At 45.0% G+C, this 27,721-nt stretch overlaps 1 protein-coding gene across 1 annotated transcript in view; it reads left to right on the forward strand.

The window, feature by feature from the left end:
* Positions 1-27,721, forward strand: part of LOC124594242 (dynein axonemal heavy chain 8-like) — a 619,801-nt gene that overhangs the window by 78,076 nt on the left and 514,004 nt on the right. The window contains exon 4 of the mRNA XM_047132606.1: positions 3,780-3,963. Coding sequence (XP_046988562.1) covers positions 3,780-3,963 — 184 coding nt within the window. The remainder of the gene's footprint in view (positions 1-3,779; positions 3,964-27,721) is intronic.

Genomic DNA, 27,721 nt, shown 5'->3' on the forward strand with positions numbered 1-27,721 from the left:
CAGAATTACAATGTCATCGGCGAACCTCAAAGTTTTTATTTCTTCTCCATGGATTTTAATACCTACTCCGAATTTTTGTTTTGTTTCCTTCACTGCTTGCTCAATATACAGATTGAATAACATCGGGGAGATGCTACAACCCTGCCTCACTCCCTTCCCAACCACTGCTTCCCTTTCATGTCCCTCGACTCTTATAACTGCCATCTGGTTTCTGTACAAATTGTAAATAGCCTTTCGCTCCCTGTATTTTACCCCTGCCACCTTCAGAATTTGAAAGAGAGTATTCCAGTCAACATTGTCAAAAGCTTTCTGTAAGTCTACAAATCCTAGAAATGTAGGTTTGCCCTTCCTTAATCTAGCTTCTAAGATAAGTCGTAGGGTCAGTATTGCCTCACGTGTTCCAACATTTCTACGGAATCCAAACTGATCTTCCCCGAGGTCGGCTTCTACTAGGTTTTCGATTCTTCTGTAAAGAATTCGCGTTAGTATTTTGCAGCTGTGACTTATTAAACACAGTAGATTAAGGAATGTAAATATGATTTTGTAACTAGCTGTAAGATTTCATGAATGTGTATTTTACTAGTCATTGCCGATGTACTTAGACGCTGTTTTAAGTTTCAGGCTAGTACATGCGTGTGATGATGGACAGTGTTGAGTTATCCACTGTGATAGTATTAATGGACTCCTTGAGATTACTCGGGAGTGAGTTTTTCCGAAAGAATTCAGTGAAACGGACGTTCTGGAAATGCCGTTACACAGGAGAGTGAGATCAAGCGTGGCGCACAGGCGGGCGCAACAATACTGGCGAGGCGGAGCCGCTGTCGGCTCTTGTGCCGCTGTCGGCATTCTTTGTACTTGCGTATACGGAAGGCGGAGATGTTTTTCTTCCCGGACAGCTGATGTGAAAGAATTCTGCTGTCAATATTTATGTTTTTGTCGATCTGCTGTATATTATTTTCTTGTTTAGCGTTAAGTGGACTCTCATGGCGAGAGTATTAATTATGAAAAAGTTATATAAAATGTGCATTCTATGTAATTAATTATTAATTTGCTTATTTTGATGTACTTGTTTTTTTATGACCATGTGCTCTGATTAATTTTGTAAATAGTATTCCATTTCTTGATACTGTTAGGAACTTTGATTTTTTGAATAGCTAAACCATTTTCTATGTTTTCTATGAATTTTGATATGTTGTCAACCTGTTTTCTTTTGTGTAAGGTGACAAGTTGGAATAAGATTAGGAGTGTCTCCACTCAATTATTATGGTCTAAAAATTGGTTTATGGTTAATCAGCGTAATGCTAAAATTTCTTGATGTTTTGAGCATATGCATTTCCGCTGTTTTTTTTTTTTTCTTTTGGAGACATTTTCGAGGTTTGGTTAGGTTACACGAACATCCTCAGACAACGTGGAGCACGTGTAACGCCGGAAATGCATATCCTCCTATTTCCATCTATTGTACTATAAATTTTTTTCCTTATTTTGTTACCTGAAGATATGACGTTTCTGTGTCTTTGTATATTGTAATTGTTTTACTATTTGTATATACATGCATTTATGTCGATGTATAATTGGTTTGTTTTGTAAATACTATTTGTAGTTTTACGCTGGGTCTTGCCTAGGGAAAACTATGCTATCGAACGAATACATCGATAGGTCGTGTGGAGAACCAAAGTGTAAGGATCTTTGGTAGTGTGAACTCGGCCGCGTGGAGCGTGGGCAGAGCAGAGTCTGGCTGGAGTAGTGCAGTGGAGCAGGTGTGTTGTGTGACGCTCCCGCGAGTTGCCGCGCTTTCGGGGTTTGGCAGCGTGTAATTGCGCTCGAATTGCTATGATAGTTTCTGACACGGTGTCGCGGACGGGAAGCATTAGCTGGCGCACATCAAGAGCCCGTTTCGCCTGGTGACCGTGTCGAGAAGAAGGCGCGCCAACATCCAGCTTCTGCAACAGCGATGGCCGACAATGAGTGACTGTCGTCACCTGCTCGACCGACGACTGCAAACCTTCAATCAACCAACAAGGAAGACTGGAAGCACGTAAAGTTTTAGAACTGTCTGGCAGACCTCAGCTTTTAAAATTGTTGCACCACAAAATTACAGCAACTTAGCATGAACCTTTGTTGCTCATTGTGCCAATTGCATTACCAAGCAGGGTCCCTTCCTTTTCCGAAATGAACCCTAGTGTCGTTGAAATTCAGACGCCAGCGTTGAAGTAATGTCATTCCATTTCACTGCTTTAATTTCAAAGTTCAGTTAATGTATTCATAGCTGGCTACAGTATTTAGATTACGCAAGCACAAATTAAGAGTGCGAATTTTGTTACCATATTTTAGCTTATCTGTGACTGCAGCTCGGCTTGGTACGTACTAAATGTTACTATTGTTAATTGTTCAGAATCATATAATTCAAGTTAAAAAAGAATCTCTTATTTTTAAATTGCGTAGATTCAAGTAGCTTTTGAAATGATTGTTGAGGTAGCCCAAGACTAACCTTATTTTACTGAATTTCGTAGTGCTTCAGAAACAAATCTCACTATTAATTTCAGTCACTAAATTAACTTTCAATTTTCTGGCTTTATTAATTCTTTTGCTTAATTAAGTCAGAGTGTAGCGAAATTTATTACTTCTGACAAACTTTCAGTTTTCACACAACACGTGTCAACCTTCAGTTGCCACGCTTTTAGTGCTAATTATATTCGCAATACGCACAGCGTCTTTCCTACTGAATTTTGTCAGTCAACCATTCTGCAAACTTGCATCGTTTGGGAAAAGCATAAAGCACTAGCTGAGTCCCTTCTGTGTTACGATTGTGTGCGTTAGAGCCAACAGCAGCACAAGCTGGCATTGCTTTACACACGCTCAAAATATACAGGGTGATCAAAAAGTCAGTATAAATTTGAAAACTTAATAAACCACAGAATAATGTAGATAGAGAGGTAAAAATTGACAGAAATGCTTGGAATGACATTGGGTTTTATTAGAACAAAAAAAAAAGTTCAAAAAATGTCCAACAGATGGCGCGTGAAAGATCTCTTGCGCGTGTCGTTTGGTGATGATCGTGTGCTCAGCGGCCACTTTCGTCATGCTTGACCTCCCAGGTCTCCAGACCTGTCCGTGCGATTATTGGCTTTTGGGTTACCTGAAGTCGCAAGTGTATAGTGATCGACCGCCATCTCTAGGGATGCTAAAGACAATATCTGACGCCAATGCCTCACCATAACTCCGGACGTGCTTTACAGTGCTGTTCACAACATTATTGCTCGACTAGAGCTATTGTTGAGCAATGATGGTGCGCATATTGAGTATTTCCTGTAAAGAACATCATATTTGCTTTGTCTTACTTTGTTATGCTAATTATTGCTATTCTGATCAGATGAAGCGCCATTTGTCGGACATTTTTTGAACATTTGTAATTTTTGGTTCTAATAAAACCCCATGTCATTCCAAGCATGTGTGTCAATTTGTACCTCTCTATCCACATTATCCGTGATGTATTCAGTTTTCAAATTTATACTGACTTTTTGATCACCTGGTATTTACTAACAAATCACCAACTAAACAAAAGTAACTAAATGAAAACCATAACAGCCGCGAAACACGCACCATCCTAAATTTTACTCTATGGATGCTAAGATTTCCTCAGTGATGTCACATAGACAATAATAGAATCGCGTTTGGTTCTGCGCACTGCTTACTGCTCCCTCTGCGAACACTGACACCGAAACAAATATTTGATGGCGGCGATAAGAACGAACGGTGAGAGGGTGTGGTGCCGTGTGCAGGATCTGTCAATCACGTCGATGACGTCAGCGGCCGGCGCAGCGGCGGCGCTGGAGGCGGTGCGGTCAGTGCCCGCGCTCTTCCTGCAGCCCGCTTTGCGCGCCTGGACCGTCTGGGGAGCCGCCACCAGCGTCGACAGCGCCGGCTTCCAGGGAGACCTCGCAGACTGCGTCTACTTCCTGGGCGGTGAGCGCACTACACGCCTTACGAAAACAAATGACTTAGGAGGAGAACACGGCATGCGCCATAACCCTATTTCCCAGAAACTATTTCAGCCGAAGAGGAGCCAACATAAGCAAACATCTGTCTAGGTTTATCCGTAGATTCTCAACTGTTTCTGAGAAAACGACCGTCAAAGTTTTCGACGTATTTTAGATGCCTTTTTGCGCGGGGTGAGCTTAGCTCAGCTAGTGGCATGGCGGCTAACGACGCGGCCTCTCGCTTAGGCATCTTGTGTTCGAAACCCGATCATTGCTTTCATTAATTTTCTTTTTTCTTCTTTTTTCATGTTCGTGAAAGATTACTATTTGAGTGATTCTTATCAAGTTAGGGGAGACAAGGGCGTTATATTAAATGTAAAATTACAACTGCGTTTCATAATTAGTGTCACCATTTATTGTATAATATAACTCGTGTAGGGTATTTTCAGGGTTTACAATAATTTTAAATTCTTATATCCTTATATTTCATTCTTATATCAACTCTTATTATTATATTTTATTCTTATGTTATTCTCAGGAAGATTTAGAGCATACTCTTGGATGATAGTGATTGTAAAAACATTCGAACATCGCGCGAAAGCAGGTTTGCCACAGCGTCATTCCTTAGTATGAATCTCACTCGGGAAAGAAATGACGTTAACATTGCCGAAGATTTCACGCATTGACAATAATTTGCGACAAACCACGCATAACGAATCACTTTCCCGATAACTGGCGCTGGCAGAAATTTCACCGAAAACATTTTCCAATAATTTTTCCTTTCTTTTTTTAAACTGATTCATCAGACATACAAGTAGTACACGAATAAAGACAACGTTATTTCAGTATAAATTGTAAAATATTGATGTAGTAATCTTCTACGAACAGTTGGTGGATTGAAACTTCCTGGCAGATTAAAACTGTGTGCCGGACCGAGACTCGAACTAAGGAACTTTGCCTTTCGCAGGCAAGTGCTCTACCAACTGAGCTACCCATGCACGACTCACGCCCTGTCCTCACAGCTTTAATTCCGCCAGCACCTCGCCTCCTACCTTCCAAACTTCATTCTAGTAATTGGTGGATTAATGGAAAACAAAAATAAAAGTAAAAATAATAATCGTGTTACGAACACGTGGGGCAATAGCTGCGAAGCTATCCACTGTGTCAACGCTTCGATTGAATTACACTGACGGAAAAAAAATCACACCACCAAGAAGGAGCCGTGCGAGATATAAGAAAGCTGATAGGTGTGTTCCTACATCTGCAAGATGATGTCTGTTCAAATCACGCGCCAGTTGCATAAAGAGCGTCGCGGTAGCGCCACTTTGAGAATGAAAATCAGGTTTGCTTTAAATCCGCGCTGTAACGGTCGTGAGCATTAGTTACCTTTGAGACTGGAAGTGGCGAGTTGATGTTAGTCAATAATGCCTTTAAGGCGACAAAGATGCCATTATCAACACCTCACTGAGCTTGAACGAGGTCGTGTTTTAGGCTGGATGTTTCTTCTGCGATATTGCAGAAAGGGTTGGTAGGAATGTAGGCACTATATATAATTTCTAGCAGCTGTGGTCACGAGAATATTGGGTCACACGAAGACCTGGCTCCGGACTGCCACGTGGCTCTACCAAGAGGGAAGAACACTGTGTTCGGCTTGGGGCTCTGGCGCATCATCTGCAGCTGCAGCACCAATTTCAGCAGCAGTTGGCACCACAAAGACAGAACGATGTGTTACAAATCGGTTACGTCAAGGAAAGCTCCGAATCAGACACCCTTTCTTGCATTTCATTGATCCCATACCACCGCCATTTGCGACTTCAGTGGTGTCAAGCGAGATCTCATTGGAGCGCAGGGTGGAGGTATGCTGCGTTTTCTGATGAACGCTAGTTCCGTCTCGGTGCCGGTTATAGCCGTGTGTTGCTTAGGAGGAGGCCAGCTGAGCTTGATCCCAAGCTGCCTGTGTGCTAGATACACTGGGCCTACACCTGGAGTTACGATCTGGGCTGCGATTTCGTATGACAGCAGGAGCACTCTTGTGGTTATCCCACGCACCCTGACTGCAAATTTGTACGTCAGTCTGGTGGTTTGACTTTTGTGCTGTCATTTCTGAACAGCATTCCAGGGGATGTTTTCCAGTAGGATATTTCTCGCCCTCATACAGGACGTTGAAACCCATCATGCTCCACTGAGTGTCGACATATTGCCTTGGCCTGCCCGATCACCAGATCTGTCTGGTCGGACGACAAGTCCAGCATCATTCACAACCAGCGTTAACGTCCCTGTATTGACCGACCAAGTGCAACAAGCATGAACTCCATCCCACAAATGACACCCGGCAACTGTAAAACACAATGCATTCACGTTTGCATGCTTGCATTCAACATTCTGGCGGTTACACCGGCTATTAATGTACCAGCATTTCACTTTGTAAGGGCTTATCTCGCACTTACTCGTACATCGTGATCTTGCAATGTTGATCACTTAATGTGTTTCCTAGACAAATGTATTCCCGAAATTTCATTACTCTACATTAATTATTTTTTGGTGTTGCGATTTTATTCCGTTTGTGTATTTACTTGCTAAAAGGCACATAAAGTACATCAAAAGCTGTGACCATCGTTTTCTCAGAACTGGTCGAATATCTACGGATAAGTCGAGACAAGGGCTCGCTTATTTTGATCCCTCCCCACAGGGTGAATTTTCTGGGAAATCAGGTTATGGCACTTGCCATGTTCTTCTCGTTAGCGGAGGAGAGACAGCTGGGCCAGTGGGATACCTATACCATCGTACATTCAGAACGTGGACTTTATTCTGCATACAGGGTGTGCACTGAGTCCCGTCAACCCCATGAAAATGTTAAACATTATATTACTTTTATTAAATAGTCATTAACTATTCACGCTCTAGGAATAGTCCACACTACCAATAACAATAAGTACACACTTGCGGTGTCTTCAACTGTTCGCAACATCGGTTTGCATCGCGTCGTTCTGCGAACACAAAATAATTCGGCGCCAGCTTCTGTGCGACATTTTCCGCAGATTCCTGGAGTAATCCGTTGGATTGCCGGTCTCATAGATTCTTTCAGGTCATCAACAGCCACGTACCTTTGCTCTGCAACGATGCTCTTGATAGAGCTCCAGAGCGAATTGCCACATGTGAGGTCGGGGCAGCGAGGTTGCCAGGCAAGTGGAGCTGGTAATACCAAGTGATCCACGACCAATGCAGCATTCTGGGAAAATCTCATGTAGATGTTCTTACATCGTAACAGCAAAATGAGGAGGCGCAGCATTTTGTTGCAACCAGTAGTCCTCTTTGTTTCCTTGGCCATTTAACAGGGGTATGAGCCTCTAGGTCCTTAACATTTGCAGATATTGATGTTGGTTGACGTTACCGTGAAAGAAGATGGACCGTAAATATGTCTGCTATCCAAGCCAGACAATAACATAACGTGGGTAAGATTATTCTCCACCTCCTCTTAACAATATGTTTGCTCCTTTGACCAAAAGACGAAGTTTCGTGACCGAGAACTATGGTAAATGGCATATTCATTGCTAAAATATCTTGGCACGCATCGGAATTGTATCAAAGACCTGCAGGAATAAGTCTCATCCACCCTTTCTTCGTCTTAAATCATTGCCCGTCAGTTCCTAAACACACGCGTTCTTTCACTGTTTGAACAGGACATGTAGGCCCCACGGTACCCACCGGCCGCCGTGTCATCCTCATGCCTTAGGCGTCACCGGATGTGGCAGTGGAGGGGCATGTGGTCAGCACATCGGTCTCCCGTTCGTTGTCAGTTTTCGTGACCGGTGCCGCTACTTCTCAGTCAAGTGGCTCTTCAATTGCTCTCACAGGAGGTGAGTGCACCCCACTTGCCAAGAGCACTCGGTAGACACGGACGGTGACCCATCCAAATGCTAGCCAAGCCCGACAGCGCTTAACTTCAGTGATCTGACGAGAACAGTGTTACCACTGCGGTAAGACCGTTAGTGTTCTTTGATATGCTTGTGCAAAATTTACTGGGGCACGCCCAGTTCCGTTGACCTTTTCTGTGCCGACTTCATTGGGGAACTTTCCACAGATGCTGTGACATCTATTGGGTCGACCACCCTTTGGTTTACCCTTTACACTACTGTTAGAAAGAGTTTTTCTTCCCATCACAGAAGTGTTCACTTTGGAGATGGCTCACGCCCTTGTTGTATCTGGATGTTAGTACGCGCTTGTTCCAACGACTGTCCAGTTTTTGGCTTCCATAGACCCAGGTTCCTGCAAATTATACTCTTTTCAGTGGTGTATTCACTGGCATCCACTATTGTTTGCGTAATCTGCAACAGACAACAGTGCGAGGTAAACACATTGGAGGTTTACCACGTCATATACATGTTAATATTTCAGGGAGGATGGCGGGATTTTGCGCCCACTCAGTAGAGTATGCCAAAGATGTTGCACGTTTTGTAGCTGTCTACCGCATCTCGCTGGAGGAAGAAAGTGTTGAAAAAATGTGCAGGTCACTCTCATTTTCAATAAGGGTCGTCGAACTGACACACACAACTACAGGCTCATCTCGCCGACGCCAGTCTGTTGTAGAATTTTGGATCTCTTTTAATGCTTTCTGCAGCCTGTAAATTTCCTCTGTAGAAATCATCGTATGAAACTCAAATCGCTCTGTTTCTTCACGAAAGCTAGAAGGCAGTGCAGTATGTAGTGGGAACCAGTTGATGCTGTGTTCCTTGACTTCTAGAGGGCGTTCGATACAGAGCCGCCTAGTGAGCACAATATGTATGTGCGGAATATCAGACCGGTTGAATGACTACCCGAAAAGTCCCTTCCAAATACAACACACCATTTCATTTTTAACAGATAGTAATCTTGAGACGGAAAAGTAACTTCGTCGTACCGGAAACGAGTATTATAGGACCGTTACTGTTCACAATATACGGGGTGTTAGGGGAATGAGTGCAGATATTTTTATTGGTGACTGAGGACGGTGTACTGAAAAGCATCACATCAATATTTACTTCATTTGCAGACTAATAATTGCAGCTATTAGGAGTAATACGTTTTTGGGTTTAACCTCAAAGTACCTGTGGCAGGAGCCACCACCCGGTAAGATTACGTGACTGCATAACAATCACTTGGGGTAGTCACAGCAATTAAACATGTGGAAGTATGTGTACGGAGCGATTTAAAGTGGAAGGATCACTTACAAGTAACCGTAGGAGAGACAGATGCCAGACAGAGATTAGTGGAAGAATGCTCAGAAAATACGGTCCATTCACGAAGGAGGTAGTTTACAAAACCCTGGTTACACCAGTACTTCAGTACCTGAGTGTTGATCGTCATATGATGATAGATGAAATAGAAAAGATCCAAAGATAAACAGCACGTTTTGTCACAGGTGTGTTTAGTAACCGCAAAAGCATACTGGAGACACCCATCCAAATCCAATGGCAGACGCTGCAAGATGGCCGTTCCGCATGACGATTCGATATTATGTTGAAATTCCGAGAGCATACGCTCCTAGAAAAATCAGCCAATATATTGCTTCCCAATATGTATATTATGTGAAAAGACCATGAAGGCATGATTAGAGACGCAGTGCGGTTTCTGCGCCTAATTTTTGACTCCAGGTTGTCATGGCTGCCACACCTACGTGACTTGAAAGCCAGAACGCTGAAGGCACTGAACATCCTCAAGTGCCTCAGCCACAGGTCTTGGGGCGCGGACAGGGCGCGTCTCCTACAGTTTTATGGAGCTTTTGTGCGTTCACGGCTGGACTATGGGTGCACAGTATATGGGTCAGCGAGGCCATCTTATTTGCGGATCCTTGACGCTGTTCACCATGCTGGGATCCGACTGGCCACAGGTGCTTATCGGACCAGTCCCGTACCCAGCCTTTGTGCTGAGTCTGGCGAACCGCCACTTACCATCCGGCGGCAGCTCCTGCTGGTGCGCCAGGCTTGTAAGTTTCTTGCAGCTCCCAGATCGCCTGCTCACAATCTTGTTGCCCATCCACTTCTGGACCGCCTTTTTTCCCGCCGTCCCCGGGCTACGTTGCCGTTTGGGATCCGTGTGCAACGTGTACTAGAGTCCCTCGGTGTGGAGTCTGTACAACCCCAAATCCAAGGTTTTAACTGCCTGCCACCCTGGTTACTGAAGAGGCCCGGAGTGATTTTAGATTTATTGCACTATAAGAGAGATTGCACTCCTGCCACCGTTTTTAATGCAGCATTTTCTGCCATTTTATCTGAGCACCACGACTATGTAGCTGTTTTTACGGATGGGTCGAAGCAAGGGGATTCTGTTGGTTGCTCAGTTGTTTTTCCATAACGTGTCCTCAAGGTCCGACTGCCTCAGACTTTTACTGTCTTAGATGCAGAATTGTTTGCGATCTTGCGGGCACTGGAGCACATGAGACACTCTTCCTCTCCTGAATTTCTTGTCTGTTCCGATTCACTCAGTGCCCTTCACTCATTGCAACGTTTGTATCCGGCAGACAAAATTGTCCAGACCATGCAGGATGCCCTCCTCCAACTACAGCAACTGGGGAAGGTTGCAGCTTTCTTCTGGGTTCCGGGGCATGTTGGCATAGCTGGGAATGAAAGGGCAGATCTCGCAGCCAAGGAGGCGTGTCTCGCCCCACAAGTATCTCAGTGTGCTATCCCCTTGCACGTACTCACCTCGCTGTTGAGCTCACAGGTCATGCGCCGGTGGGAGGATGAGTGGCTGGAAGTGACTGACAATAAGCTCCGTATAGTCAAGCCCACAACGCGTGTGTGGTGTACTTCCTTTCAGCCCCATCGACGGGACGAGGTTCTCCTCACTCGGCTTCGAATAGGCCACAGCCCTTTGACGCACGGCTACCTGCTCCGGCGAGAGGACCCTCCAATTTGTGGTGCTTGCAGCGTCCAGGTCACTGTGCGCCACCTTTTATTGGATTGCGTTTTATTTTCTGACCAGCGGGTCGCGGCTGATTTGCCAGCGGACCTGCCATCTCTTTTAGGCAACACTCGGACGAATGTGGTTAAAGTTTTAAAGTTCTCTGCCCTGTCAAATGTTTTTACAAAGATTTTAGGGAGAGGATTTTCATTCGCTCACTGTGTGACGAGCTCGCCCATATTTTATGTAAGTGGCCAGCCAATAACAATTTCCTGTGACATTCTTGTTGCTATGTTTCCCCTTTCCTTACGTTTTACTTTCTTATGTAGCATTTTCCTTCTTTTCCTGCTTTGTTTGAGTGTGTGCTTTAGTTTTCTTAGGTCTGCCCACATTCGTTCCTTTTAATGTGTGTCAGGGCGCTGATGACCTCGATGTTGAGCGCCCATAAGCCCCAACACACCACCACCACCACCACCACCACCATGATTAGAGAGGTTCAGGCTCGTAAAGAGGCTTAGGAACAATCGGTCTTCCAGAACACCATTCCTGAGAGAGACAGGAATAGGGGCAGGGGCAAGGCATTATATAGTGAATTGGAAGTGGTAAAGTTGATACGGATGAAGTGACAGAGGTGCACAAAGTACCCTCTGCCACGCACCATGAGCTGGCTTGCGAAGTGTAGAGGTAGATGTAGAAAGAAAGAGTCGTACTGCGTTGTTGGCTGGGAGGTTTCGACAGATTGTTCTGTCACCTCCTCGGTGAGGATTTTCTTCCCCTGTGCACAGAGTCCCTTTCCAGGCGATGTAGGAGAGTTGTGAATATGTTGAGGTAGGTCACCGAAGCGGGTGTGTGTATTGTCTGGTGTCATGTTTATGTTGTATGATGAGAAATGATTGGCATTGACATTGATGTCTGGGAGTCCCAGCCAAGAGAAGTTCGGCCGCCGAGTTGCAAATCAAGAATATAACACAACACGCAGACTCCGAGCGGAGAAAACCTTCTACCTGACCGAGAGTCGAACCCTGACCCGCTGCAGGGCAGTCAGACCTGCTGATTGCTCAGCTAAGGACGCGGACTGTACGATGAGAGAAAGGGATAAGGTGAAAGCCAGCGGCAATAGAAAGCCTATTCCTTCCATTTAGTACCGCCGGTGTTTATGTCCCCATTCGGCAGATGGAGCACCGTCAACAGTGTCACATGCCCTCACTTCGTGAGAGACTGAGAAGTTTGGAATTTAATCTACATCTGCATCTACATACATAATTCCGCAAACCAAGTACGATACATGATGCTGGGTAACATTCTAGTCATTTTCTTTCCCTTTCCACTCGCGAACAGAGAGAGGGATTTTTTTTTCTTTCTAAAAGCCTTCGTACGAGTCTTAGTTTCTCACATCTTATCTTCACGGTCCTTAGGCGAAATGTACTTTAGCGGTAGTAGAACCGTTCTGCAATCGGCCTCAGATGCCGGATCTCTAAATCTGCGCAATACTGACTTGTGGAAAGTGCATCGTCTCCCGTCCAGGGATTTCCATTTAAGTTCACGAAGTGTCTCCGTAATACTTGCGTGCTGTTAGCACCTACCGGTAACAGATCTCGCAGTTTACGTGCGAATGGTTTCAATGTCTACCTCTCATCCTACCTGGTGAGGAATCCAAACACTCGAACAACACTTACGAATGGGTCGCGCTACCGTTCTATACGTCCTTTCCTTTATAGATGAGCTACACTTCTCCAGAATTCTCCGAATAAAACGAAGTCGAACATTCGCCTTCCCTACTGCCAACCTGATGTGCTCAGTCTGTTTCATATCGCTTTGAAACGTTACGTCTGGATATTTAATCGAAGTGATTGCACCCTACTAATACTGTACTCTAACGTTACAGGAATGTTTTTCCTACTCATCCGCATTAACTTACATTTTTGTAAAATTAGAGAAAGCTGCCATTTACAACACCAATTAGAAGTTTTGTCTAAGTCATCTTGTAGCCGGCCGGAGTGGGCGAGCGGTTCTAGGCGCTACAGTCTGGAACCGCGCGACCGCTACGATCGCAGGTTCGAATCTTGCCTCGGGCTGGATGTGTGTGATGTCCTTAGGTTTGTTAGGTTTAAGTAATTCTAAGTTCTAGGGGACTGAAGACTTCAGAAGTTAAGTCCCATAGTGCTCAGAGTCATTTGAACCATTTCATCTTGTATATTCCTACTCTCACCCGACGACACGTTCCCGTACATCACAGCATCATCAGCAAACAGCCGTAAATTGCTGCTCATCCTGTCCATCAAGTAACTTAGGTATACAGAGAATAAAAGTGGTCCTGTCACACTTACAAGCGGCATTTCTGATGGTACTTTTGTCTCTGATGAACACTCGCCTTCGAGGACTACTTAAAAAGTCATGGAGACACCCACATGTCTACAAACTTAAACTGTAGTGTCGGACCTTCTTTAACAATCCGCAGTAGGGCACCGTGTCAAATGCTTTCCGGAAATCCTGAAATATGGAACTGCCTCTTGCCCTCCACCCATGATTTGTAGGATATCATGTGAGAAAAGAGCAAGCTGAGTTTCGAACGTGCGATACTTTCTAAATCCGTGCTGATTTGTGGAGAGAAGATTTTCTGTCTCAAAAAATTTATTGTATTCGAACTGAGAATATGCTCAAGAATTATATAGCAAACCGATGCTAAAGATGTTGATCTGTAATTATGCGAGTGAGTTCTTTTCTTTTTCTTATACACAGGAGTCACTAGCGCTTTTTTTTATTCGCTTGGTACTTTTCGCTGTGCGACAGATTCGGGATTAAATTAAATGATCGTGTGGTATTGTTCGCCGGGAGGCCCCGTTCTGGGATTTTTGGCCTCCGATTTGCAAGTCTTATTTCAGGAGGCGCCACATTGGGTGACTTGCACATCGGTGATGATGAGACGATGGTGAGAACAACACAACACTTAATCCACGAGCGGAGAAAATCTCCAACCCGGCTGGGAATCGAATCCGGGCCCATTGCATGGTTGGCAAACACGTTTACAAGTCAGCTAAGCAGACGGGCAGATTTGTGATAAATACAGGCTAAGTAAGGGGACAATACCGCAGATTACTCTCTGTAAATCAGAACTGGGATTCCATCAGGATCTGGCGACTTTGTTTCAAAAAATGGTTCAAATGGCTCTGAGCACTATGGGACTTAATATCTGAGGTCATCAGTCCCCTAGAACTTAGAACTACTTAAACCTTACTAACCTAAGGACGTCACACACATCCATGCCCGAGGCAAGATTCGAACCTGCGACCGTAGCGGTCGCACGGTTCTAGACTGTAGCGCCTAGAACCGCTCGGCCACCCTGGCCGGCGACTTTGTTTCAACTTCTTCAATTGCTTCTCTACGCCGGGGATGCATATTTCTACGTACACCATACGGGAGTCTGTGCGATGGTCAAGCGAAAGTATGTCTTTACGATCCCATTGCGTGAACGACTTTTTAATCGCGAAATTTAAAACTTCGGCTTTCCTTTTGCTAACATCTACCGCCACGCCAGACAGGTCAACGAGTGACTGAATAGAAGGCTTTGTCCTGCTTAGAGATTTTACGTATGACGAGAATTTTCTCGGGCTCTCGGAAAAATCTTTCGCTAAGATATGACGGTGGGAGTTGTTGTGTGCTTTGCTCATTGCTCTTCTTAGGGACGCAGGAATTTCTACCAACTTCTGCCTGTCTACATTTGCACGCTCTTTTTGAACCGAGAGTGCAGCTCTCACTCTGTCCGCATTTGATTACTAAACCATGAAGGGTCTTTTCCATCCCTAATCCACTTACTTGGCACAGCCGAGTGGTGGTGGTTAGCTCCTATGGGACCAAACTGATGAGGTCATCGGTCCCTAGGCTTACACACCACTTAATCTAACCTACGCTAAAGATAACACACACACACACACACACACACACACACACACACACATGCACGCACACACACACATGCCCGAGGCAGGACTCGAATCTCCGACATGTGGAGCCGCGTGAACCATGGGAAGGCGCCAGATCCCGCGCGGCGTATGGCACAAACATCTCAAGAACACGGTTTACAATCAGTTTAAATTTTGCCCATGAAACCTCTGCGTCCGTCACACTGGAGCTAAATGATGTCTATTCGTTGTCTAAACGGGGTGCTGACAACTGCTTCTCTGATTTTTCTGTCATGAACACGCTCCTGGACTTCTTGACAGATTTATTAACTTTAGTAACCATCGTCGCTATAATGACGTAATGATCACTAACCCCCGTGTCTATACTGACACTGACGATAATGTTAGGCCTGTTTATAACTGCCAGGTCTAAAATACACTCCTGGAAATTGAAATAAGAACACCGTGAATTCATTGTCCCAGGAAGGGGAAACTTTATTGACACATTCCTGGGGTCAGATACATCACATGATCACACTGACAGAACCACAGGCACATAGACACAGGCAACAGAGCATGCACAATGTCGGCACTAGTACAGTGTATATCCACCTTTCGCAGCAATCCAGGCTGCTATTCTCCCGTGGAGACGATCGTAGAGATGCTGGATGTAGTCCTGTGGAACGGCTTGCCATGCCATTTCCACCTGGCGCCTCAGTTGGACCAGCGTTCGTGCTGGACGTGCAGACCGCGTGAGACGACGCTTCATCCAGTCCCAAACATGCTCAATGGGGGACAGATTCGGAGATCTTGCTGGCCAGGGTAGTTGACTTACACCTTCTAGAGCACGTTGGGTGGCACGGGATACATGTGGACGTGCATTGTCCTGTTGGAACAGCAAGTTCCCTTGCCGGTCTAGGAATGGTAGAACGATGGGTTCGATGACGGTTTGGATGTACCGTGCACTATTCAGTGTCCCCTCGACGATCACCAGTGGTGTACGGCCAGTGTAGGAGATCGCTCCCCACACCATGATGCCGGGTGTTGGCCCTGTGTGCCTCGGTCGTATGCAGTCCTGATTGTGGCGCTCACCTGCACGGCGCCAAACACGCATACGACCATCATTGGCACCAAGGCAGAAGCGACTCTCATCGCTGAAGACGACACGTCTCCATTCGTCCCTCCATTCACGCCTGTCGCGACACCACTGGAGGCGGGCTGCACGATGTTGGGGCGTGAGCGGAAGACGGCCTAACGGTGTGCGGGACCGTAGCCCAGCTTCATGGAGACGGTTGCGAATGGTCCTCGCCGATACCCCAGGAGCAACAGTGTCCGTAATTTGCTGGGAAGTGGCGGTGCGGTCCCCTACGGCACTGCGTAGGATCCTACGGTCTTGGCGTGCATCCGTGCGTCGCTGCGGTCCGGTCCCAGGTCGACGGGCACGTGCACCTTCCGCCGACCACTGGCGACAACATCGATGTACTGTGGAGACCTCACGCCCCACGTGTTGAGCAATTCGGCGGTACGTCCACCCGGCCTCCCGCATGCCCACTATACGCCCTCGCTCAAAGTCCGTCAACTGCACATACGGTTCACGTCCACGCTGTCGCGGCATGCTACCAGTGTTAAAGACTGCGATGGAGCTCCGTATGCCACGGCAAACTGGCTGACACTGACGGCGGCGGTGCACAAATGCTGCGCAGCTAGCGCCATTCGACGGCCAACACCGCGGTTCCTGGTGTGTCCGCTGTGCCGTGCGTGTGATCATTGCTTGTACAGCCCTCTCGCAGTGTCCGGAGAAAGTATGGTGGGTCTGACACACCGGTGTCAATGTGTTCTTTTTTCCATTTCCAGGAGTGTATTTCCAGTGCGTGTGAGTTGTCTTCACTAGTTCTTCAAGCAGCTTTCGGAAAACGTGTTCATAGGTACTTCACAAGATTGTCTCTCCGCACCACCTGCAGTGAATCTATAGAAAATAAAAAAGAAAGAAAGAAAAAAGCGCCGAATGACAACATTCAGCGTAACCGTTCTTCAAAATTTGACCATTCCGACGGGGCTGTCCACCTCAAATGTAACCCACATCCTTCGCTGTCTATATTTTGGGAATTTACGTGTTTCGCACGGTCATTTCTGCATGAACTGTTAGTGGGTCTGGTTGCCACACATATTATCCGGATCTGGTCCTGTGCTTGCACCACTATTCTGCTTGATAGGAGGAACGGGACAAGCTGCAACATCCTTATGAGAACAAATGAGGAATTAAATCACTAAGATGTAGCGGCCACAGCTTGCAAAAATCGCAGTTAATGCCCAAGAGATCAGTGTATTTAATTATTACTGGTATACACACGGATTTGCTACCTAGAAACTACAGCAAACCGTAACTTGTCGTTGTTTATTGTAAGCACAGTTATGTAATTTTATTTGATTAAAATTTTCAGATAAATAGTGTCTCCAAGCACTTTCCTGATGACTGTTGTTACACTAATTATTAACAAAGTTTAACTGCATACTAACTTAACTATTTACCAACAACTTGGTTGTTTCATTTTGCTTCAAAAATGGTTCAAATGGCTCTGAGCACTATGGGACTCAACTGCTGTGGTCATAAGTCCCCTAGAACTTAGAACTACTTAAACCTAACTAACCTAAGGACAGCACACAACACCCAGCCATCACGAGGTAGAGAAAATCCCTGACCCCGCCGGGAATCGAACCCGGGAACCCGGGCGTGGGAAGCGAGAACGCTACCGCACGACCACGAGATGCGGGCTCATTTTGCTTACATCCTAGGTTACGCACGACTACATGCGTTAACTGTTAACTACAGTAAAAATAATTAATGTTTCCTTAGTACAACGAGTTTAAAATTTACAACTGGAATATACTTCAAAGTATAAGCCTCCTGGTTTGCGACCTGCGGCAGTAGCATTGTGTTTCTGGAATACTGATGACCTTGAGAGTGGTAAAGAGCGCAGATCTAGTGACATCAGCATTTCCTTAGAAATTTGCACTGACAGGTAATGGTTTTAAATTAGGTTTAAATTCTAACAGTTCCGCTTGTTCAGAAATTAGTGCGTTACGTCCTCTGGCACTAATATTGCCAGTTGCCTCCACGACACATTCTGCACCACGGAGAAGGTGCAGTCAGTCTTTTTCTAGCGTCCTCGGTCGCTGTACTACAACATGTCACAGACGACGACCTTAGGATACACAAAAGTTATATCTGCTAGGACTCCCCAGTGCCTATCACCTCGCCTTATGCCGTTCAATCCACGACTTCACTCCGAACTTCAGCCATATTTATTTATGTAATAGGTTTTTTTCTGGTGACTCAGACATTCTCCTCTCCTTTTCTTGAAGGTAAATCTCCAGCTCTCTTTTGCTTTTGTTTAACTGATGACATAATGATCCCTCCCATACGAAGTTGCATAGTGTTTCAGTCCCTGTTTCAACTCTTTCAGTGATTGTTGTGCTAACCACATTCCAAATGACGCAATAGGAAAGTGGATGACAGCGGATGGTTAGCATTCTATGGTCTGCTGAGAACCTTGAAGGTTTTGATTTAATGTGGGAACTCAATGTCTAAGGACCATAAGATTTTAGGAAAGAGTTTAACTGTTTCTTTTGCTTGCGTGGCTGAATAACTTATTCCAAAGATGGCAGTATCCTACCGGGGTACATAAAGGCAACAGCCCCCTTCTGCACATCAGTTAATAAAATGAGTACGTATTACTAAGGCAGTCAGTCTGTACTCAGACTCGCTCTTTCACTGTGCAGCCGAGTGTGCGTCGTTCGGAAATTTTAATAAAAATATTGCATACAACTGTTTGCCGGATTGGAACTCGAGCAGAGTAAAATGTACACTCCAAAAATAACTCCTACCCTGTAGCTAAGCAATTTCTCCTTTGTTTCCTGTCTTCCAGAAGTGTTGGTCCAACAAAGTACGCGGAAGAGTTTCTGTGAAATAGGAGTTTGTGAAGCAGGAGAGATGTGGTGGTAGAGCTCAAGCTATGAGGACGCGTCTTGGATCTTGCTTGGATGGCAAAATTGGAAAGAGCATTACAAACTAAAAGTAAAGGGCGATGTGACATAGTATCTAAACTTTCATAAACATTATTGTATCCTCTTTTCAATTGACGTGTGTAATCATTTCCGTAACATTCGGTGACATTATATGTTCAAGACTCTTGCAATACATATATACATTAAATAAGTTCGCAGTTGCAAATAAGGACAACCGTCAGCTGTGGAATGGAATGGGGACAATGAAAATTTGTGCCGGATTGGGACTCGAACCCGTAATTCCCGCTTATCGCGAGCGGTCGCCTTTTTATTCTTTTTATTTATTTATTTACATGATTACATTTAGGAAACGTGTACAAATGAGAATTCTAGTAACTGAGTGTTACAACAACAAAGGTGGCATTCAATGTTGTTGTTGTTGTGATCTTCAGTCCTGAGACTGGTCTGATGCAGCTCTCCATGGTGCTCTATCCTGTGCAAGCTTCTTCATCTCCCAGTACTTATTACAACCTACATCCTTCTGAAACAGATTAGTGTATTCATCTCTTGGTGTCCCTCTACGATTTTTACCCTCCACGCTGCCCTCAAATGCTAAATTTGTGATCCCTTGATGCCTCAGAACACGTCCTACCAACAGGTCCCTTCTTCTTGTCGAGTTGTGCCACAAACTCCTCTTCTCCCCAATTCTATTCAATACGTCCTCATTAGTTATGTGATCTACCCATTAATCTTCAGCATTCTTCTGTAGCACCACATTTCGAAAGCTTCTATTCTCTTCTTCTCCAAACTATTTATCGCCCATGTTTCACTTCCATACATGGCTACACTCCATACAAATACTTTCAGAAACGACTTCCTGACACTTAAATCTATACTCGATGTTAACAAATTTCTCTTCTTCAGAAACGCTTTCCTTGCCATTGCCAGCCTGAGAGTAAACAAAAAAAGTATAAATGTAAATCACTGATGAAATTCCAGCTAAAAAGGTTCTTCAATAAACGTAAATGGTTCCACTTTGTGCTTAGCCATCGTTATCTGATATCTCCAACAGCGCCTTTGAAGGGTATCTGCAACGGAGGCATTCTGCTCCGCTAGTGCCTCAAGGAAAACAGCATCCTTGCAGTAGCCTGTCTCTTCCTTCTGTGATGCTGCCAAGGCAGGACGTTCAGCCGTTAGTGTGATGCGGCACAAAACATTAACCGCAGCTTGGCACTCCCCAGCTGAGTGGAGGGTTCACGAAAACGCGTTTGCGTAAATAATTTGCGAAGAGCGTACGGTATTTGGGTGTGCGTTTGAGGGCATTGTGAGCATTTTGTAGGAACCACCAGTAATCAAGCTACTCCTTCTCTCCGTCGCTAAAGATATAGGCGACGGTAATTCCTTTGAACCATGTAAGCGCATGATATTTTGCGGCGGGAAGGTAAGATTCATCTGGACAGAGTAGGGTCTGAGGGTCAATCATATCAGGTGTGACCTGGAGGTAACAAGCCAATATCTTCAGTGTTAGTCGCCAAACTCCGGACGATGATGCGCATAGTGGTGGGTAGTGTTTAACGTCCCGTCGACAACGAGGTCATTAGAGACGGAGCGCAAGCTCGGGTTAGGGAAGGATTGGGAAGGAAATCGGCCGTGCCCTTTCAAAGGAACCATCCCGGCATTTGCCTGAAACGATTTAGGGAAATCACGGAAAAACTAAATCAGGATGGCCGGAGACGGGATTGAACCGTCGTCCTCCCGAATGCGAGTCCAGTTGATGCGCATGTAAAACGATGTTCATCGGTATCCAAGAGGTGACAATCTGGGCAATAAGGTGAGTTTGCTAGTCCAATAGCGTGAAGTCGCTGTCGTGTGGCATATTTTTTGTTGGCGATCTGATACCACTTCGAACGCACCGTGGATGACAGAAAGTTGTGGTGTATCGTTTTCCACACTCTTGCCAGTGAACCGTCGTCCTCCCGAATGCGAGTCCAGTTGATGCGCATGTAAAACGATGTTCATCGGTATCCAAGAGGTGACAATCTGGGCAATAAGGTGAGTTTTCTAGTCCAATAGCGTGAAGTCGCTGTCGTGTGGCATATTTTTTTTTGGCTATCTGATACCACTTCGAACGCACCGTGGATGACAGAAAGTTGTGGTGTATCGTTTTCCACACTCTTGCCAGTGAACCGTAGGGTACTTGTTTTCCACCACGTTATGGGGAACAGCCCGCAGAAGGTTGATACAAAAATCTTTCGCCTTTGGTGGACGTGTGCCGGGGAGGTTCGAGCTGACATAGCTGTAATCAAGAACGAAGGTCGACACATGGGAGAGCTGTGGTGCGACGTGCGCAACCGACACCGGTGGGACGTAAGAGACTGGCATCAGAACCTGTAGTAAACGACGTGTAAGAGAGGTATGTTGACTTTTCCATCGTTTCCTCATGTTGCTCACGTAAAGGGCAGCTGCTCTCGCCCTGACGTTGACCAGTCCCAAGCCCCCCTTTGTGCACTGGGAGGGTAAGAGAGTCGTATCGTACTTTAAATATATGACCTGCGGAAACGTAGTAACTGAAGGCCGCCTGTAGCCAGCGACCTACCTGCAGCTTGTGCCACATGGTTGAGTTTTGATGCCATGTTGAGGTTCAAGTATTCAACACGTTGTAACTGATTCAAGTCCCGGAGCAGGTTCTGTCGCATCATTGCGCGTATGGTCTGTAATAACCGTCGGTAGTTTGCTGCAGCTGTTTTACGTACATCCTTCGTGAACGTGATTCCCAAATATCGCAGATCAGAAACTGGCGGGAGGGGAGCGAGGGCTTCCGGTCCGAGACCACGCCCAGTACGCCGCCGACTTGTTGATGTTCAGAAAACTGCCTGCGGCCTGTCCGTATCGGGACTGCGACTCGAACCCGTATTTCCCGCTTATCGCGAACGGTCGCCTTTCCATTTGGCTATCCGTACACGACTCACGGCCAGATCCAAACTTCCACATGTCGTCAACCATGCGTCGTAGCGAGTCGTCAACGGTAGCCAAATGGTAAGGCGACCGCTCGCGATAAGCGGGAAATCCGGCGTCGAGTCGCGATCCAGCACAAATTTTCACTGTCGTCATTCCATTCTAAAGCTGTTGGTTGTCCTTATTCGCAATTGCGAATTCGTTTACTGTATTTCATAACGGCTGTAGTCATCGCAGTGCATGCATGTCCAAAGGAACTTTGCATCGTAATCAGAGTAACACAGTCACTGCAGTATCGTGTATATCTTTCAATATATTCCACAAATCACTAGCCTGAGCAACAGTCACTTCTCACCTAAATAATACGAGAGTTGGAACTTTAATAGTGGCAACTATTTATTTACAGCTCATACAAAATAGATACGTGTTTCAATGTTTTACTGACCTTCAAAGTAGTCACCAGCATTGTGTATAAACCGTTGCCAACAATGTGAAAGTCGTAGGATACTCTTAGCAGTTCCAGTTGTTTATCAGTAAACTCTTCCGGGCTAAGTTGCCGTGGTCGATCTGTAGAACTTCTTCTCCCTGACGTTTCGTTCTCAACTGCGGAGAACATCTTCCGAGGTGAGTCGACGACTGGCTGCTAGGAGCTGGGGCCGCCGCTTATATAGAGATCGTAGGGGGCGCCACCACACGTCACATGGCGTCGATGTGCAGCTATCTCTGGCTATCGTCTGTTCTCTCGATTGCAGGCAATCGATTGTCACGTGATTGATGCAACGTCGACCGCCATATCTTATCCAATTTTAATCCTTCTTCTTTACGATTAAAATTGTATTGATGTTTGTGGATTTCAATTGCCTCTCTATACATACGTGTGTAATAGTGCGACGTCCTCGCTAGCACGCTTGTTTCACCAAATTTTATGTCGTGATCTCCATCCTTAAAAACATGTTCCGCTACTGCCGATTTGTCGATATGTCCCAAGCGACAGTTTCTTTTGTGCTCCGTCAACCGTGTATTGATGCTTCTTTTGGTAGTTCCTATGTAAACCCTGCCGCAACTACACGGAATTTTATATACCCCTGGGGTGGCTAGGGGGTGACGAGCATCTTTTGTTGATCTTAGGCATTCACTAATTTTCTTAGTAGGTCTAAAAATGGTCTCTACCTGAAACTTGGCTAGTACTTTTCCAATGCGATCCGTGATATTGTGGATGAACGGAAGAAATACTTTTCCAGCTGATGGTTGTTGCTGTCTCCTATTTTTAGGCATTTTTCTATTTGGGTGAAGTGCTCGATTAATCTCGTTTTTTGTATAACCATTTTTCGCAAAGGCCATTCGTAAATGATTTAGTTCTTCTTGTAAGTAGCCTGGTTCACAGATATTATTGGCCCTATCCACTAGTGTTTTTATGACCCCCCTCTTTTGCCTAGGGTGGTGGTTTGAGTTCTTATGGAGGTAGCGATCGGTATGTGTACCTTTCCTGTAGACCTTATGGCCTAAGGTCCCATCCGCCCGTTTGATAACTGATACATCCAAGAAGTTAAGTTGTCCATTCTTCTCCTTCTCCATAGTAAATTTAATCTTTGGGTTGATGCTATTTAAGTGTACCAGAAAATCATTCAAGTCTTCTTCCTCATGATTCCATATTACAAAGGTATCATCCACATACCGATACCACTTCGAGGGGCTTTTTTTGGCCGACTGCAATGCTTGATGTTCAAAATATTCCATGAATAAATTCGCAATTGCGGGACTTAGGGGACTTCCCATGGCTACCCCATCGATCTGTTCATAAAATTCACCATTATACTGAAAATAGGTTGAGGATAGACAGTGTTGGAACAAGGCTACTATATCAGTAGGGAACATATTGGCTATATGGGAGAGAGCTTCATCAACTGGAACCATCGTGAACAAAGACACTATATCAAAACTGACAAGTATGTCATTAGGACCGACAGTAATTTCCCTCAATTTCTCAATGAAGTGTAGAGAGTTTTTAATATGACTCTCAGTTTTGCCTATGTGAGGTTGTAACAAAGAGGCAAGGTGTCTGGCTAGTTCTTGGGTAGGAGCTCCAATTGCGCTGACTATTGGTCTCAAAGGAACATCAGGTTTATGTATCTTTGGTAATCCATATAATCTCGGAGGATAAGCCTCCGTTTCACAAAGATACTTTTTAACTTCTGTAGGAATTGAAGACTGTTTTATCAGACGCTTGGTGGCATTCAGCACATTCGTTGTGGGATCCTTTTTCAACTTCTTGTATGTGCTGGGTTCCAGGAGATCACTGATCTTCTTGTGATAATCCTCAGTATTCATTAAAACAGTAACATTTCCCTTGTCAGCGGCAACTATAATAACATTCTTGTCTGCATTGATCTCCCGCAATGCCTTCCTTTCCCCTTGAGACAGATTGCTGCTGGGTGGCTTAGCTTTGCGTAATATCCTGGAGGTTTCCATTCTAATTTCATCAGCAGAATATGATGCAATCTGTCTCAAGGGGAAAGGAAGGCATTGCGGGAGATCAATGCGGACAAGAATGTTATTATAGTTGCCGCTGACAAGGGAAATGTTACTGTTTTAATGAATACTGAGGATTATCACAAGAAGATCAGTGATCTCCTGGAACCCAGCACATACAAGAAGTTGAAAAAGGATCCCACAACGAATGTGCTGAATGCCACCAAGCGTCTGATAAAACAGTCTTCAATTCCTACAGAAGTTAAAAAGTATCTTTGTGAAACGGAGGCTTATCCTCCGAGATTATATGGATTACCAAAGATACATAAACCTGATGTTCCTTTGAGACCAATAGTCAGCGCAATTGGAGCTCCTACCCAAGAACTAGCCAGACACCTTGCCTCTTTGTTACAACCTCACATAGGCAAAACTGAGAGTCATATTAAAAACTCTCTACACTTCATTGAGAAATTGAGGGAAATTACTGTCGGTCCTAATGACATACTTGTCAGTTTTGATATAGTGTCTTTGTTCACGATGGTTCCAGTTGATGAAGCTCTCTCCCATATAGCCAATATGTTCCCTACTGATATAGTAGCCTTGTTCCAACACTGTCTATCCTCAACCTATTTTCAGTATAATGGTGAATTTTATGAACAGATCGATGGGGTAGCCATGGGAAGTCCCCTAAGTCCCGCAATTGCGAATTTATTCATGGAATATTTTGAACATCAAGCATTGCAGTCGGCCAAAAAAAAAGCCCCTCGAAGTGGTATCGGTATGTGGATGATACCTTTGTAATATGGAATCATGAGGAAGAAGACTTGAATGATTTTCTGGTACACTTAAATAGCATCAACCCAAAGATTAAATTTACTATGGAGAAGGAGAAGAATGGACAACTTAACTTCTTGGATGTATCAGTTATCAAACGGGCGGATGGGACCTTAGGCCATAAGGTCTACAGGAAAGGTACACATACCGATCGCTACCTCCATAAGAACTCAAACCACCACCCTAGGCAAAAGAGGGGGGTCATAAAAACACTAGTGGATAGGGCCAATAACATCTGTGAACCAGGCTACTTACAAGAAGAACTAAATCATTTACGAATGGCCTTTGCGAAAAATGGTTATACAAAAAACGAGATTAATCGAGCACTTCACCCAAATAGAAAAATGCCTAAAAATAGGAGACAGCAACAACCATCAGCTGGAAAAGTATTTCTTCCGTTCATCCACAATATCACGGATCGCATTGGAAAAGTACTAGCCAAGTTTCAGGTAGAGACCATTTTTAGACCTACTAAGAAAATTAGTGAATGCCTAAGATCAACAAAAGATGCTCGTCACCCCCTAGCCACCCCAGGGGTATATAAAATTCCGTGTAGTTGCGGCAGGGTTTACATAGGAACTACCAAAAGAAGCATCAATACACGGTTGACGGAGCACAAAAGAAACTGTCGCTTGGGACATATCGACAAATCGGCAGTAGCGGAACATGTTTTTAAGGATGGAGATCACGACATAAAATTTGGTGAAACAAGCGTGCTAGCGAGGACGTCGCACTATTACACACGTATGTATAGAGAGGCAATTGAAATCCACAAACATCAATACAATTTTAATCGTAAAGAAGAAGGATTAAAATTGGATAAGATATGGCGGTCGACGTTGCATCAATCACGTGACAATCGATTGCCTGCAATCGAGAGAACAGACGATAGCCAGAGATAGCTGCACATCGACGCCATGTGACGTGTGGTGGCGCCCCCTACGATCTCTATATAAGCGGCGGCCCCAGCTCCTAGCAGCCAGTCGTCGACTCACCTCGGAAGATGTTCTCCGCAGTTGAGAACGAAACGTCAGGGAGAAGAAGTTCTACAGATCGACCACGGCAACTTAGCCCGGAAGAGTTTACTGATAAAGACGCCGGCCGTGAAAGCCTACATGGAATGAGTTCCAGTTGTGTTGATAGTTCGAGCGGCGCGGTCTATTGCCTGACGAATTTGTAGCAATTCTGAAGCGAATGCCCTGAAGTGTTTCCTTCAGTTTAGAAATCGAGTAGAACTCACGAGGGCTTAAATCAGGGGGTGCAGAAGGCGGTATAGCACTTAGCAGCCCCTTTAGCCAAACAAATCAGTAACAGCTTGCACTGTACGTGCTTCAGCATTGTCCTGCAAAATGATGATCAGGTCCTGCAGAAAGTATCATCATTTCTTTCTCTATGCTGTTCATTTTTGGAACACATCCTACGACCAGCTTAGGGACAGAAGTGATGACACCAGCTTAGAGACAGAAGTGATGACTCTTTCTGCAGAACTTGACCATCATTTTGCTGGACAATGCTCAAGCACGTACAGCGCAAGCTGTTACTGATTTGTTTGACTGATGGGTCTGTTAAGTGCTGTTCCACGTACCGCACTCCCCTGATTTAAGCCCTCGTGAGTTCAACTCGATTTCTAAACTGAAGGAAGCACTTCACGGCATTCGCTTCAGAACTGCTACAAATTCGCCGGGCAATAGACCGCGCCGCTCGAATTGTTAATACAACTGGCACTGCTAAGGGTATCCTAAGATTTCCACATCGCTGGCAACGAGTTATACAATGCTGGTGACTACTTTGAATGTCAGTAAAACTTTAAAATACGTATATATTTTGTACGAGCTGTAAATAAATAGTTGCCACTATTAAAGTTCCAACCCTCATATATAATATTTGTCTCATTTAGCCATTGTTTTCACGAAACTGCTGTAGTGTCTACACGTTATACTGTATAGGATACAGTTGTTAGGTCAACTTTTGGACTATTTAGTACTGTTGTATATTTGTTACTCACCACGTGGGAAAGTTAATGTATGTAATCATGATTTTACTACATTAACCAGGTAACATATTGTAATTACATTTATAAGCAATATAATACGGTGCAATATCCGTAGTTAATTTCAGATAAAGTAATCAAAAGCACCAGCTGCGGGAATTTAATCAAAGTAAACCATAAATATTTTAAATAAAAATTGATCTGTTTTCTACCTTTAACGAACCTTGTCCTAAAACAGTTAACATTCCTCTGTGAAACCCTATAATTAGAAATAAAATAATATGCTCAATGTACTGTATGTATTGTAGGTTATCCGGGGACCTAGAAACGACGGAGAGGATCCGTCCCCGCCGCAGCCGCAGTGGTCCACAACCCCACCACGACTACCGCAGTCCACTTCATCCCTCCGCCGCCCCACACCGAACCCAGAGTTATTGTGCGGTTCGACCCCCGGTGAACGTCTGACACCTGACGAGTGTAACCCTTATGTTTGCGTGGTAGAGTAATGGTGGTGTACGCGTATGTGGAGAACTTGTTTGCGCAGAAATCGCCGACATAGTATAACTGAGACGGAATAAGGGGAAGCAGCCAACATTTGCCGAGGCAGATGGAAAACTGCCTAAAAACCATCCACAGACCGGCCGGTTCACCGGACCTCGACACAAATCCGCCGGGCGGATTCGTGCCGGGGACCAGGCGCTCCTTCCCGCCCG

The sequence above is a fragment of the Schistocerca americana genome, chromosome 2, assembly GCF_021461395.2.
Source record: "Schistocerca americana isolate TAMUIC-IGC-003095 chromosome 2, iqSchAmer2.1, whole genome shotgun sequence".
Classification (NCBI taxonomy): domain Eukaryota; kingdom Metazoa; phylum Arthropoda; class Insecta; order Orthoptera; family Acrididae; genus Schistocerca; species Schistocerca americana.